Source organism: Sciurus vulgaris, assembly GCF_902686455.1.
Source record: "Sciurus vulgaris genome assembly, chromosome: 11".
In the NCBI taxonomy this organism is placed as follows: Eukaryota; Metazoa; Chordata; class Mammalia; order Rodentia; family Sciuridae; genus Sciurus; species Sciurus vulgaris.
The window spans coordinates 113392785-113406800 of NC_136472.1; the positions used below are offsets into that span (position 1 = coordinate 113392785).

The window sequence follows — 14016 nt, forward strand, 5'->3', positions numbered from 1 at the left end:
AGAGCAGAGAATATGAAGAAGATTGCCTGTACATCTAGGAGGTAAATGGAGATTTAGAATAGCCTCTCCTGAGTCAATGGTGAAAACTGGGACCTTCACAGTCCCTGTTGACAACCTAACTACATTTACTTACCAGCTAAAAACTGCCAGCTCTCACAGCCCCTTGAGAGAAGGTAGGACCCCCATTGCACAATCCTATCAGCTAGGTTCCTTCCATTCCTGGTCTTTCTCAGGATCCTTCACTGGGCAGACTGGGACATTAGATGGAACAGCTTCTAACCAGTGGGAAATTGGACTTCAGAGCATCACCAGCCAGAGACTTGAACCCCAGTTCCACTACTTGGTACCCACAGAGCCAGGCATAGAATTCTTCAGAGCCTCATTCCCTTAGTATCATTATAGGATTTGAAAAAAGGTGTTTGTATGGGGTCTGCCATATCAGATGTGCTCAGTAAGAGGTAGTTATTAGTAACAATATAATTGACTCACTGCCAGAATTGAGCCTTCCCAGGAGGGAGACAATGTGCTTTTTTTCCCTTGTGACCTGTAGGGATCTGAAACTCCATACTTCCATGTTAGGACTGTCATTATCTGAGGACAGAGTCATGGCTGTCTTGCTCACTGCTAGGACCTCATGACAGGCACCTAACAGATCTCTGCAAATTTCTGTTGGCTCACTGATTGACTAAATGAGGGAGACAGGGGCCTCACATGCTGGAAGCACAATCCAGACTTACCCCTAGAAACACGCTGACCATCCTGTTGAAATTGTCCCACCTACTCTTTTCCAGGCAGGCAGCTTTAATGATCTCAAAAGAACAGTGACAAAAATCCCTGAACGAAGGCCTAGATAGAGGTGCTTTTGCACGTGGAGTTCCAACTCCAAGCACCTGAGAATCCTACCTAAATTCATTAGTTATAGCGTCAATTGACAACTGGCTGCAATACTAGCAACACAGGAAGCAGGATGTTTGTACTCCTTAACAGAAAAACAAGAGGCATCTATCTGCATCTGCAGCCCTGAGGAAGCCCCTGCTACCCACACTTGAAGCAGAGGGTGGAGGCACCAGGTTCTTGCCTTTGTACAGGGGCCCTGGGTTGCTGGGTGGAGCCAAACTAGTGGCTGCTCAGGCTGGCTGGCTGCTCAGGCTGGCTCCACACTTCTGCTGAAGAAGGGTAGAAGCTGACATGGAGCAAGGAAAGGGTCTGACTCGCTTCATCCTGGCTGTCATTGTTCTTCAAGGTAAGAGCCCCTAGGGGGTCTCCTACCCTGGGGAAGGGCTCACTAGAAGAGGCCATCACCAGGAAGACAGGGGGGATATTGGAATCCTAACCTTGAACCTACCCCTAACCTTGAATGTACCCCAGCGGTCACCTTTTCACATTCAAAGAAGGAAAGGCAAAAGTGAAACCGCTTACTGTTCTGAGCTGGAGAGAAGCAATGTTCCCTTAGGGGTTCTTGTTTCTGAGAAATCAAAACAGAGGACTTAACTGAGAAGACCCTGCTGCCGCCATCTTAGGCTTGAATGTAGCCCAAAAGGGCACAGGCAAGGAAACTGAAAGGGAAAGGTTCATGTTCTCTGATTCAGAGCTGGGCTTAGCAGTAGACCTGTGAAGCATTCACTCATTTGCTTGGTAAGTTGGCCAACTGGTCAACAAGCATGGGTAAGATCATATATGCGGATAATCCAGAAGGATAAAAAGATGAATAAAATGCTTCTGCTTTAAAGAGCTCATGGTCTAATTGGAGAAGTAAATTTTATTGTTGCCACACGGAGTGTAAGGTGCAGTCAGGGTTGCCTGTATGAATGTCCAGTTTAAAATATCCAACAGGAAGTAGATAACTGGGTTGACACCTAGAGTCTGAACATATGGAAGGAAGCCAAAACCATCAAGGTTGTTGAAATCGCAAAAGTACCATGTGTTATGTGAGGATGGAACTGTGAGAGACCAACTTTTATGGGGTAGTTAGAGAAAAAAAAATCTCAAGAAAACAATGAAAGAATGTCAAAGATCTGAAATAATCACAAGAGTGCAATGCATGGAATAGAGAGCTTCCAGAAGGAGAGAATTACCAAGAGTATAAAATGTTAAAGAGAGTCCACCCACATAAGAACATATTTAAAATTTAAGTTTGTGGGATCTAGCAAATAAAAGTCATGGGTAATTAATTCAGAACAGTTTTGATGGAACAATCTGACAGCTGAATGGACGAGGGCAGAAGACAAAGGCCAGTAAGTATAGACTACTCTTGAAAGAAACTTGGATGAAAAGGCAGGAGAGATGGAGCGGGAGGCAGAAGTGAAAGTAGAGTCTAAGAAGAAGTTTTTGAGGGTAAGAGAAACTTGAGCACATTTTGGGCTCAAGGAGAAGATGGTAAGCAGAGCAAGGTTGATGTCAGAAGGAGGGAGCTAGGAGAGGAGACAAGGGCACGTCAGAGAGGGCAATATGACCTGCTGAACTAGCAGAAAGGAAATGCAGATAGCCTGGCCATAGGTAAGCTTGGAAGGAGAAAGGAGCTGGAGAAAGAGCCATAACAACACCTGTGTGCTCAAAAAACTAGGTGGGAGGCAATACCAACTGCTGAAACTGAGCTGGTGATGGCCAAGTGGGAAACTTGAAGAAGACAGGGAGAGGGCCTGGGGAGATAGCTCAGTTGGTAGAGTGCTTGCCTTGCAAGCACAAGGCCCTGGGTTTGATCCACAGCACCACAAAAAAAAAAAAAAAAAAAAAAAAAAAAAAAGACAGGGAGAATGTGGGATTATTTCTAAGAGAAAAGGGATAAACAGCGAGGCAACACAGGTTAGAGGGCAATGCTGGAGCTGGAGGGAGCCAGCTGGATATAGTGAAAAGAGCTTTGGATCAAGCATAGAAACCTGAGTTCTGGGTTCAGCTCAGACACCAATGAGCTGTGGGATCTGGAACAAGGTCTCTAACCCTCTGGGCTCAGTTTTCATAACAGTCAATCCTGAAATTTAGCTACGGCAACTCTCAAGTTCTGAAAGAAAGCAGCACTCAGACATGTACAATTAAAAGATGTCAGCAATTAGTTCCATTTTTTTCCTTTGGAATCTGAGTTTGAAGCAAGAGTCTCTGCCCTCCCCTGGTGACCAGTACTTGGGGAGAAGGGCCACTAAGAAATCTATTTAACTGTTATGCCTTTTTTCTGCATTTACTCCTTTATGCATTCAGGCATTTGTCCAACAATATGAAGCTCCTACTTGGTCTAGGCATTGTTTTGGGTACCACTCATAAATAGTCAGCCCTGCACAAAGTTCTAAGACAGTTGATTCTGTCCAGTAATTTCTATCATATTTTAACTCCTGACCAGGTCTCCCCATCACACACTCTACCTCTAGCCACACTGCTTCTCCTGTCCTTTTCCAAATCTGTATCTTCATTCATCAGTTTTTTTCTACCCTAAATGTCTTTGTCTGATGAATTCTTATTCATTCTTCAGGGTTCAGCCAAATTTCATCGCCTCAATTAAGCTTTTCCTGAACCTCACCCTTGGGCAAAATCAACACCTTCTATTCCTTTTCATCTGCATTCATACTAGTACTAAAAGATAAGTTATAAGTTCTATTACATTAATTACATGTGCATATCTTTCCACTTCATCTTAAATTCTTTGGAAGAATAACTGGTTCTGTATATCACCACCCTTTTCCTTCACAATACTTAATCATGTTAGGTTGTCATAGTGCTCAGTAAATGCTTGAATTAAACCCAATTGAATTAATTCCAGTATTAGGTCTCTGTAGTACACTACCATGCAACCCTTTTACTAGAGACAGATATGAGGGCTAATTGAATAGCTCACTTTTTCTGGGACAGTCAGGGTTCCTATAAGAAACAGATTGCCAAGACTGAAGATTTTAGAAATAAGTCAACTCCAAAGGCTTTGGACATACTCACCTCTTGATAGGGTTTTAGTTGCTAACAGAGCAGAACATTCTGGACTGTATAATCAATACTTTTACATATACTGCAAAACAATTTGACTGAAAATCCCTCAGAGTTAGTGGCAGATCTCACAAATTAACGGTATAGCCCTTAACAAAATTGTCCTCACTGTAAAGATCATCCCACAAATGCAGGAGTCCCCAGACCTTACTAGCTGACAAATTAGCTGTACATCCAGAGGGTTCCCATGATCCCTCATGTCTGATCATGTACTAGAATGACTCACAGAACTCAGGAAGGTATTACAGCTTTAATATTGAAAAAAATGAGGGTCAACTAAATGAGGAAATAGGGCAAGGTCTTGGGGAGTCCTGAACACAGAGTGTCTATGGTCTCTCCCTGGGGAATTAGAACATATCATGTTCCCAGTACCTCAAAGTGTTCACGAACCAGGAAGCTCCACCATGTTGTTCTCGAGGTACCATCACACAGGTGCGGTTCATGGATTTGTTGGCCAGTTAACTGAATTCAGTCTCAGCCACTCCCCTCCCAGGGTTGGCAGCAGTGACTTCAAAACCCCAATCCTCTAGTCATACGGTTGACCTTGACCAGGCCCATCCTGAGTCATCTCCTTAGCATGAACTCAGGTTCATCCAAGGGTACACCAAGAATAGCAAATGTACTGCATCACTTATGAAATTCAAGGGTGTAGAAACTCCCATCCGGGAAGCTGGGACAAAAACCAAAAAATTATTCATTATAATTTTGACTCTGATTTGGTGATTTTAGGCTACATCCAGGAATTTAGGTACAGATTCTCTCATTCCCATGGGTTAGAATCTCTCTTGATCTTGACCTGAAAGGACCATGGGAATACTTCAGGGCATCACAACAGCTCCACGCCCACCTGATCCTCTCTCTTTTGTCTCTACAGGTACTGTGGCCCAGTCGAAGCAAGGTAGGAAAAATGACTTCTTTCTGTCCTCGAATTCTGAGGAAATTCATAGAAATATGGCTTTCTACAAAAGGAGTACACACCTCTAAACTCAACTCCTTGGAGAGTAAGGCAGGAGGATTACAAGTTTGAGACCAGCCTCAGCAACTTAGCAAGACCCTAAGCAACTTAGTGAGAACCTGTCTCAAAATAAAAAAGAAAATAAAAAGGGATGTGGCTCAGCGGTATAGCATCCCTGGATTTAATCCTCAGGAAGAAAGAGTTTAGAAAGGATGAGATGAAGAGTGAGAGATAGCTGCTATTTCCATTATCAACCTAATCAGTCCTGCTGCAACCTGTTCTTGGCAGCTTTCCTATAGCTAAGGACCATCTGGTCCTTGCAGGAGAAATAGGACCCTGGTAAACAGACATGTCTCAAACTGTGATCTGTGAGCCAGCAGCATTGGCATCACCTAGGAGTATGTTTGGAATGCAGAATCTCTCCTCACCAGGACTACACATCAAAGTCTGAGGCACTGTACACTAATAGTCTTCTCCTGGTACCCTGAGGTGGGGAGAATTTCAGAGGCAAGATCCTTAACAGAACTACAAGCTTTTCCCTTTCAGGAAAACATCTGGTACGAGTGAATGACAATCAAGAAGATGGTTCAGTACTTCTGATTTGTGACTTGACAGACAAATACATAGGATGGTTTAAAGATTCTCCAAATACAGCTCTCCAAAATACAAGTAAAAACACATGGAATATAGGAAGTAGTGCCAAGGACCCTCGAGGGATGTATTGGTGTCAAGGAGCAAAGGACACTTCAAGGCCTCTCCAAGTATATTACAGAAGTATGTAATCCCCTTTGGTTTGTTCGTTGTGAGATTAAGTGGTGCTTACTCTTCTGGTGAGATTACTGTCTAGGGTGAAGGTAGAAACAGATGCTAAGCCATGACTACATTAATAGCCAGTTCTCTTCATCTCAGCGTGCTGCTTTTTGTGTGTGGCGGGGTGGGGCATGCTGGGGATTGAACCCCAGGGTCTTGAGCATATGAGGCAAGCTCTCTACCAGCTGAACTATATCCCCAGGGCCCTGCTTCTTGCTTTTTTAACAAGACAGTTTCCTCATCTTTTTGAAAAAGCATAATTAGTGCTGTAAACTCTGGCTTACTTTCGGGTGGGTCCTATGGATTGAAGAAGTTCAGCAACTCTGGTAAACTGAGTTGGCAGGGAGAGAGAATGCAGGGAAGATTACAAGGTGAGCAGGAGTGAAGAGAAGGCTACAGTTGGGTGGGGAGAACAGGACCTGAGTCTCCCCAGGACTTCTCAGTGAGGAACATTGAGTTCTTAGTCCAAGGATCTCCCCTTACCATACCCCTAAGAGGGAGGAGCCTGCTGCCCTGGACAGAGGCATTGTTGCTGGTAGGCAGGAGAAAAAGATTTTGCCTACAGCATTCACACCCTGTGGGAGGCTCATCCTCACCCTGCCTGCTTTTCTCCAGTGTGTCAGAACTGCATTGAGCTTAATGCAGCCACCATATCTGGCCTTGTCTTTGCTGAAATCATCAGCATTTTCTTCCTTGCTGTTGGAGTCTACTTCATTGCTGGACAGGATGGAGTTCGCCAGTCAAGAGGTAAGAGGGCTGAGGGTATGGCTCAGTGGTAGAGCACCTGGCTAGCATGCATGGTCCCTGAGTTAGATCCCCTGTACCACATAAACAAAATGAGGAGAATGTTCTTAACTGAGATGTGGAACCACCCAAGACCTTAACCTTCCTTCCTACCAAAAGAGACCTAGTAGCAGAGACTGTGCTGGCGTGTGTTGCTAATGTGCAGACTTGGGTGAGGCTCTGCCTCTGTGAGGCAGGAAAGAGACACATTTGGTTTTATCCCAGCATATTTACCTGTTCCAAGATCCAACTCCCTCTGATTTGTTCTATATTTTGAAACTCTTTATTGAAGTAAAACCTACATATCAAAAAGTGAATCACAAGGTTACAACTGAAAACATTCAACAAAACAACCATCCAGCACCCAGTTGAAGAAAGAAAATATTAACATCACCCTAGAAGCTCTTTCAGTCACTACCCATCCCCCAAAGTAAGCAATATCCTGACTTCTTTTTTTTTTTAATTTTTTAATTTAGTTTTTATTTTTATGGACTGCATTTTGATTCATTGTACACAAATGGGATACAACTTTTCACTTCTATGTAGATTTGCACCATTCATGTAATCATACATATACACACTATCCTAACTTCTAACAACAGAGATCAATATATCCTGTTTCATTGTGGTTGTTCTTCAGGCAAACGGACTCATGCAGTAAGAATTCTTTTGTATGGTTTCTCTCACTTGACAATATGCTTATGAGATTTATCCATGTTCATGTGTATTGTTGAGGCTTATACTAATTAGTATCCCATTGTGCCAATATGGTCTTTTTTTTTTTTTTTTTTTTTTTTTTTTTTTTTTGTACAGGAGATTGAATCCAGGGGCACTTAACCACTGTGCCGCATCCCCAGCCCTTTTTAGATTTTTTTTAGAGACAGGGTCTCACTGAGTTACTTAGGGCCTCACTAAGTTGCTGAGGCCGGCTTTGAACTCACGATCCTTCTGCCTCAGTCTCCTGAGCCACTGGGATTATAGGAATGCACCACCATGCCCGGCTGGATCATTTTTTAAAATACTAAACCTCAATATGCCTTTTGTTTTTATTCTTCCAAAGAATGAAAAATAATATGAGATTGAATAACTTATCAAAATATCAATGTCAATTTATCATTCATTATATCTTATGTATGTGTATTTTGTTTATTTTTCGTGTAGCTTCAGACAAGCAGACTCTGTTGCCCAATGACCAGCTTTACCAGGTAAGAGATGAGGAATGAAAGTCACAATGACAAGGAAGGGTGAAACTTGGAGATAGGAGCAAGTCATCTGAAAACTACTATAAGATAAGGAACTGCTTATAGCATACCAAATGATAAGATGGTTGTACTATCAAGCAGAATAAGAAAAATAAAGAGAAGGAAATAAGAAAGAGACTGGGATCAGGATCCATTGAGGAAAAGTTGAAGAACACACTGAGAGGGACACACAGGGAAGCTATACACAGAGCTTCCCTCTCCTCATCTTCTTTTGGTCCCTAGAACCATAAAGCACCCACTCCAAATCCCTGCACAATAAAAAGCATTCAGTCAGCCAGGCATGGTGGCACACACCTGTAATCCAAGTGACTCAGGAGGCTGAGGCAGGAGGATCCCAGTTTGAGGTCAGTCTCAGCAATTTAGCAAGATCATATCTCAAAATAAAAAACAAAAAGGAATGGGATGTAGCTCAGAGGTAGTGCGCCACTGACTTCAAGTCCCAGTATGAAAGAAAGAAAAGAAAGAGAGAGAGAGAGAGGAAATAGGCCAGGTGCGGGGGTACACACCTGTAATCCCAGCAGCTCTGAAGGTTTAGGTAGAAGTTCAAAGCCAGCCTCAGCAACTTATGGAGGCCAGAGCAACTTAGAGCCGGTCTCAAAGTAAAAATAAAAAATGCCGGGGATGTGGTCCAGTGGTTGAGCACCCCTGGATTAAATTCCCTGTACAGAAAAAAATTAAAAGGAGAGGAGGAGAAGAAGGAGAAGAAGACAGAAGAGGAAGGAAAAATAATTCAATCAGTATGCACCAAATTAATCAAAAGGAGGTGGGAAAGATAGGTTTACTACTTTACTATCCTCTTCAGCCCCTCAGAGATCGGGAAGATGACCAGTACAGCCGTCTTCAAGGAAACCACCTGAGGAAGAAGTGAGCAGGAGTCAGAGCAGGTGGTTCTTCAACACCTGTTCAGAGTAAGTGCCTTTACATCTCCATCTCCTCTCCCCCAAATGCTACCAAGTCTGTCTCTCTTCCCCAAGTACAAGGATCAGAGTGTGTGTGTGTGTGTGTGTGTAGACAGAGAGATGAGAAGTGGTTGATTGTGTAGTCCCTTTTCTACAAATACTGGGACCAGTACTGGTTGCCTTGACCTAAGAAAATATGAATGTTATATTTAAATCCTCTTAGAGCAGGGCCTCAGGCCATAAAGATGCTGAATATTAACTTTGTTAGGGTGTCTCCATATCCACACTATTAGCGTTTTGAACTAGTTGATTGTTTGGTTGTCCTGTACCTGACAGCAGTTATAGCAGGGTCCTTAGCCTCTATCTACCAGATGCCAGTAGTAGCCCCATTATTATTTGGGGCTTATGGAAAGCATTATTTGGTTTTCCAACCAGTTGCATTTTTTTCTTTTTTCGATCCAGGTGTTCTCCCTTCTATCTACTTCTCAGAATCAAAGCAATTTATTTTGGAAAGCTCTCAGCAGAGAGATTTGCAGCCCTAATTCTAAACTCCAGGTTTGCAGAGATGACAAATGGAGAAGAGGGGGCCACCAGAGCAAATTTGGGTTTTTCTCAAAATAAAAGTCAGGGCTGGGGATGTATCTTAACAGCAGAGCACTTGTCTAGCTGCCGAGGACGTGGGAGATGTGTGAGGCCCTGGGTTCAATCCTGGGGCGGTAAACCTAAGAACATGGTGTTTCACGAGCGCCACCTATTGGTAAAAATGTAAATGAAAAATAAAAAGGTCAAATAAACCCTCTACTGGAACAGAATTTTTTTTAAGTTTTAATTTTTACTGAGTTTTTGTATAGGTCATAATTCACATGGTTCAAACATGCAACTTCCACCTCCATTTCAAGCCACCAGTTGCCTTCTCCAGCTGTAAACCAGTTTCCTATATACCTTCCTGAAGGTACTCTGGGCATTAACAAATTCTCAAATACACATGATTCTCCCTTCTCCTATTTTTCACACAAATGATACCATACTATTCATATTGCACTTCCCCAATAAAACCTGAAGATTATATATTGAAGTATATAAAGAACTTTATAAAATGCAGCCACATTGTAAAGATTCATTTTAAGTTACCTCACCAGTCATTTATTGATGGACATTTAAGTTGGTTCCAGTCTTTCCCTCTTACAACAATGCTACAATGACTAACATATAAATGTCATTTTAAGACAACTGCATTGAACTGAAATTTGTGCACCACAAAATTCACCTATTTTAAGTGATTCACCTTTTCTCAGAAATTTTAACAAATTGACCCTTCACACCATTACCATAATTCAGTCTGTCTTCTCTCTTAAGATGTGCTGTTTTGTCATCTCTCTGTTCTCACCCTCAGCCCTAGGTAACCCACAAATCTTTTCTGATTTGTTTTGTTTTGTTTTGTTTTTGTTTGTTTGTTACCCGGTACTGAACCCAGGGATCATTAACCACTGAGCTACACCCCCAAGTCCTTTTTTGTTTGTTTGTTTGTTTGTTTTGTTTTGAGACAGGGTCTCTCTAAGTTGCTTAGGGCCTCGATAAGTTACCACCCTCTTGTCTCAGCCTCCCAAGTGGCTGGGTTTACAGTGTGCACCACCACACCCAGCTTTTCTGTCTCTTTAGGCTTGCCTTTTCTGGACATTTCATACAAATGGAATCATACAGAATGAGATCTTTATATCTTTTAGTATGTTTCCAGGGTTTGTCCACATTGTAACATATGTCAATATTTTGTTAACTTTTGTTGCTGAATAGCAATTCATTTTATGGATACTCCACATTTTGTTTATCCATTCACCAATAAATGGACATTTAGGTTGTTTCTATTTTTGCCTATTATAAATAGTGCTAATATGAACATTCTCAGGCAATTCTTTGTGTAGACAGATATGTTTTCATTTTTCTGGGTTAGATAACTAGAAGTGAAGAATTGCTAGATCATATGTCAAATTTATATTTAACATTTTCAGAAACTGCCAAGTTTTTTTCCAAACTGGCCATACTATCTTACCTTCCTATCAACAATGTATAAGGCCCGCTATTTTTCTGCATCCTCACCAATATTTATCACTGACCATTTTAAAATAGCCATTTTAAACCAGGGGCAGTTGCGCACACCTGTAATCCCAGCAGCTCAGGAGGCTGAGACAGGAGGATTGCGAGTTCAGAGCTAGCCTCAGCAATGGTGAGGTGCTAAGCAACTCAGTGAGACCCTGTCTCTAAATAAAAGACAAAATAGGACTGGGGATGTGGCTCAGTGGTAAAGTGTCCCTGAGTTCAATCCCCGGTACCAAAAATAAATAAATAAATAAATAAAGTAGTCATTTTAGTAGGTGTAAAATAATATCATATTCTTTTTTTGTGTGGCGGGGGAATAATGGGGATTGAACTCAGGGGCACTCAACCAGTGAACCACATCCCCAGTCCTTTTTTTTTTTTTTTTTTTTGTATAATTTATTTAGAGACAGGGTCTCACTGAGTTGCTTAGCACCTCGCTGTAGCTGAGGCTGGCTTTGAACTCACAATCCTCCTGCCTCAGTCTCCTGAGCCACAGGGATTACAGGCATGCATACAATATCATAGTTTTAATATGCATTTCCTTAATAGTTAATGAACATGTATTCCTTAATTTACTAGCTGTTCATGTGTCTTTAGTGAAATGTATTTAAATCTTTTGCCCATTTTTAAATTGGGTTGTTTGTCTTCTTACTGTTCAATTGAAAATGTTCTTTACATATTTTTGGATACAAATCCTTTACCAGATATATAACTTGGAAATATTTTCGGTAGTTCGTCATTTTTTTTTTTTTTTGGCACTGGAAATTGATCCCAGGAACTCTACCACTGAGCTACACTCCCAGCCCTTTTTAAAAAAATTTTGAGATGGAGTCTGTCAAAATGCCCAGGCAATTTTATAGTCTTCCTCCTCAGCCTTCCAATTACCTGGGATTACAGGTATACACCATCAAATCCAGCACTTCTCACTTTCCTCCATGGTGTCTTTTTAAGTGCAAAAATTTTAAATTTTGATGAAGTTCATCTTATCAACTTTTTATTTTACATATTGCACCTTTTTTTCTGGCAGTAATAGAGATCACCCCCAGGGCCTCACACATATTGGTATAAGCCAACACTCTGAGTTATATCTCTAGTCTTTCCCACCTCCCTTTTTTAAAGCAGGGTCTAAATTGCCTAGGCTGACCTTGAATTTGTAATCCTCCTGCTTCAGTGTCCTAAATAACTGAGATTACAGGTTTGTGCCACTACTCCTGGCTGTGTTGCACTCCCCCACCCCCATCCCCAAGGACTGAGGACTGAACCTGGGACCTGCTAGGTAAGCACTCTACTGTTGAGCTAGACCCCCGGTTCTAATGATCATACTTATGATGTCATCTTTAAGAAGTCTTCGTCAAATCCATGATCACAAAGATTTTCTCCTCCATTCTTTTTATAATTTTTGGTGTTTTATTGTTGTTGTTGTTTTTTTTTTTTTTTTTTTTTTTTTTTTTTTTTTGGTACCCAGGGGCCTTAACAACTGAGCCACATCCTCAGCCATTTTATAACTTATTTAGAGACAAAGTCTTACTGAGTTACTGAGGGTTTCAATAAATTGCTGACACTGGCTTTGAACTCACCATACTCCTTCTTCAGCCTCTCAAGTCACTAGAATTTCAGTCATTCACCAATGTAACTGGCAATCCCCAGCTCTTTTTTATTTTTAATTTTGATGCAGAATCTCACTAAATTGACCATACTAGCCTCAAACTTGCAATCCTCCTACATCAATTTCCCAAGTAGCGGGATTACAGGGATGTACCACAGCACCCAGCTTGACCTACTTTTAAGTCAGATAGATAGTTAACAAGTTATTCCAGAAATATTTATTTATCTTGTGCCCATTGATTTATTTTATTTTGCAGTGTTGGTGATTGAACCCAAAGCCCTGTGCATGTTAGACAAGGGTTTTAACTACAGCTACATCTCCATTCACTTCATTAATATTAAATAATATATTACAACTCTACTCTCAAAGAATTATAAGGTTCAGGAAAGGATTGTAAGTTTCAAGAAGGAAAAGACCTGGGTTTTGTTCACTATTTATCTCAAGGAACCAGAACAGTAGCAGACTTTCTAAAGATTACATAGTTTTTTTGTGTGTATGTCGTTAAACTTAACATTTTAACAAGTCTTAAGTGTACTATTCAATGACATTAAATAACCTTTGCATTGTTGTGCAGCCATCAACAATATACATTTCCAGAACTTTTTCATCATCCTGAACAAAAATCCCATACCCATTAGAAAACAATTCCCCACTCCCCTCTCCACCAACCATTGGTCATCTTTATTCTACTGACTGACTCTATGATTTTGCCTGTTATGGGTACTACACATAAGTTGAATCATATAGAATTGTTATATCTGACTAATTTCACATAGCATGATGTTTTCAAAGTCCACCCATGTGATAACACGTATTCATTCCTTTTAAAGATCAAATGATAGTTTGTTGTATGCATACATTTGTCTATCCATTCATCTGATGGTAGACATTCAGGGTTGTTTCTTTTTGTTATTATGAATAATGCTACTAAGAACACCGGTGTACAAGTGCCAGTTTAGGCCCCTGTTTTCAGTTCTTTTGAGCATCTGTTTTGAAGTGGAATTGATGGGTCACAAGATAATACTGTTTAATTTTTGAGAAACCATTGTTTTACATTCCCATCAGCACTGCATAAGATTCCAACTTCTCCACATCTTTACCAACAACCCTGGTTTTTTTTTTGTTTTGTTTTGTTTTGTTTTGTTTTGTTTTTTTTTTTATAAAAGCCATCAATAGTAGGAGCGAAGCAGTATCTTATTACGGTTTCGATCATTTCCTTAATAACTAATGATGTTGGGTATCTTCTTTGTAGCAATGTCTCATCAAGTCCTTCACTCATCTGTGAATTAGACTGATATTGTCATTGTATTGTATGAGTTCTTTATATATTCTTGATATTAATCCTTTATCACATATATGGCTTACAAAAATTTTCTCATTCCATAAATTGTCTTGCACAGTTCTTCTCTTTAAAAAGTATGCCACTGCCCTGGGGTTGTGGTTCAGTGGAAGAGCACTTGCCCACCATGCGTGAGGCACAGGGCTCAATCCTCAGCACCACATAAAAGTAAATAAATGAAATAAAGTATTGTGTCCATCTACAACTGAAAAAGAAATATTTTTTAAGAAGTATGCTGCTTCCATTACTTCCACATATTTCAAAACGAACCTGTAGGTTACATATTGTTGCCACTGTACAGA

At 40.9% G+C, this 14016-nt stretch overlaps 2 protein-coding genes across 3 annotated transcripts in view; both read left to right on the top strand.

The window, feature by feature from the left end:
• The window catches only part of CD3E (CD3 epsilon subunit of T-cell receptor complex), a 137056-nt gene that overhangs the window by 22442 nt on the left and 100598 nt on the right, over positions 1 to 14016 (top strand). Inside the window, exon 5 of one of the 2 annotated variants that reach the window (XR_013757881.1) lies at positions 2637 to 2688. The exons of the other annotated variant lie outside the window; for it this stretch is intronic. The gene's annotated coding sequence lies outside the window, so the exon portion shown is untranslated. Of the gene's footprint in view, positions 1 to 2636; positions 2689 to 14016 lie in introns of those variants that run through there. 2 annotated transcript variants of the gene reach the window in all.
• Positions 1061 to 9487, top strand: CD3G (CD3 gamma subunit of T-cell receptor complex). Its single transcript, XM_079105278.1, has 7 exons — positions 1061 to 1243; positions 4841 to 4864; positions 5468 to 5695; positions 6347 to 6478; positions 7676 to 7719; positions 8579 to 8684; positions 9138 to 9487. The coding sequence occupies exons 1-6, from the start codon at positions 1189 to 1191 to the stop codon at positions 8642 to 8644; spliced, it is 549 nt and encodes a 182-aa protein (XP_078961404.1). The 5' UTR covers positions 1061 to 1188; the 3' UTR covers positions 8645 to 8684; positions 9138 to 9487.

What these genes read in the sequence shown, in the direction of transcription:
- CD3G (XM_079105278.1), top strand. Translation starts at nt 1,189, where the DNA reads ATGGAGCAAGGAAAGGGTCTGACTCGCTTCATCCTGGCTGTCATTGTT. An exon ending in TCTCCAAGTATATTACAGAA is followed by an intron (nt 5,696 to 6,346) that starts GTATGTAATCCC and finishes GCTTTTCTCCAG; the next exon opens with TGTGTCAGAACTGCATTGAG. An exon ending in CCAATGACCAGCTTTACCAG is followed by an intron (nt 7,720 to 8,578) that starts GTAAGAGATGAG and finishes TATCCTCTTCAG; the next exon opens with CCCCTCAGAGATCGGGAAGA.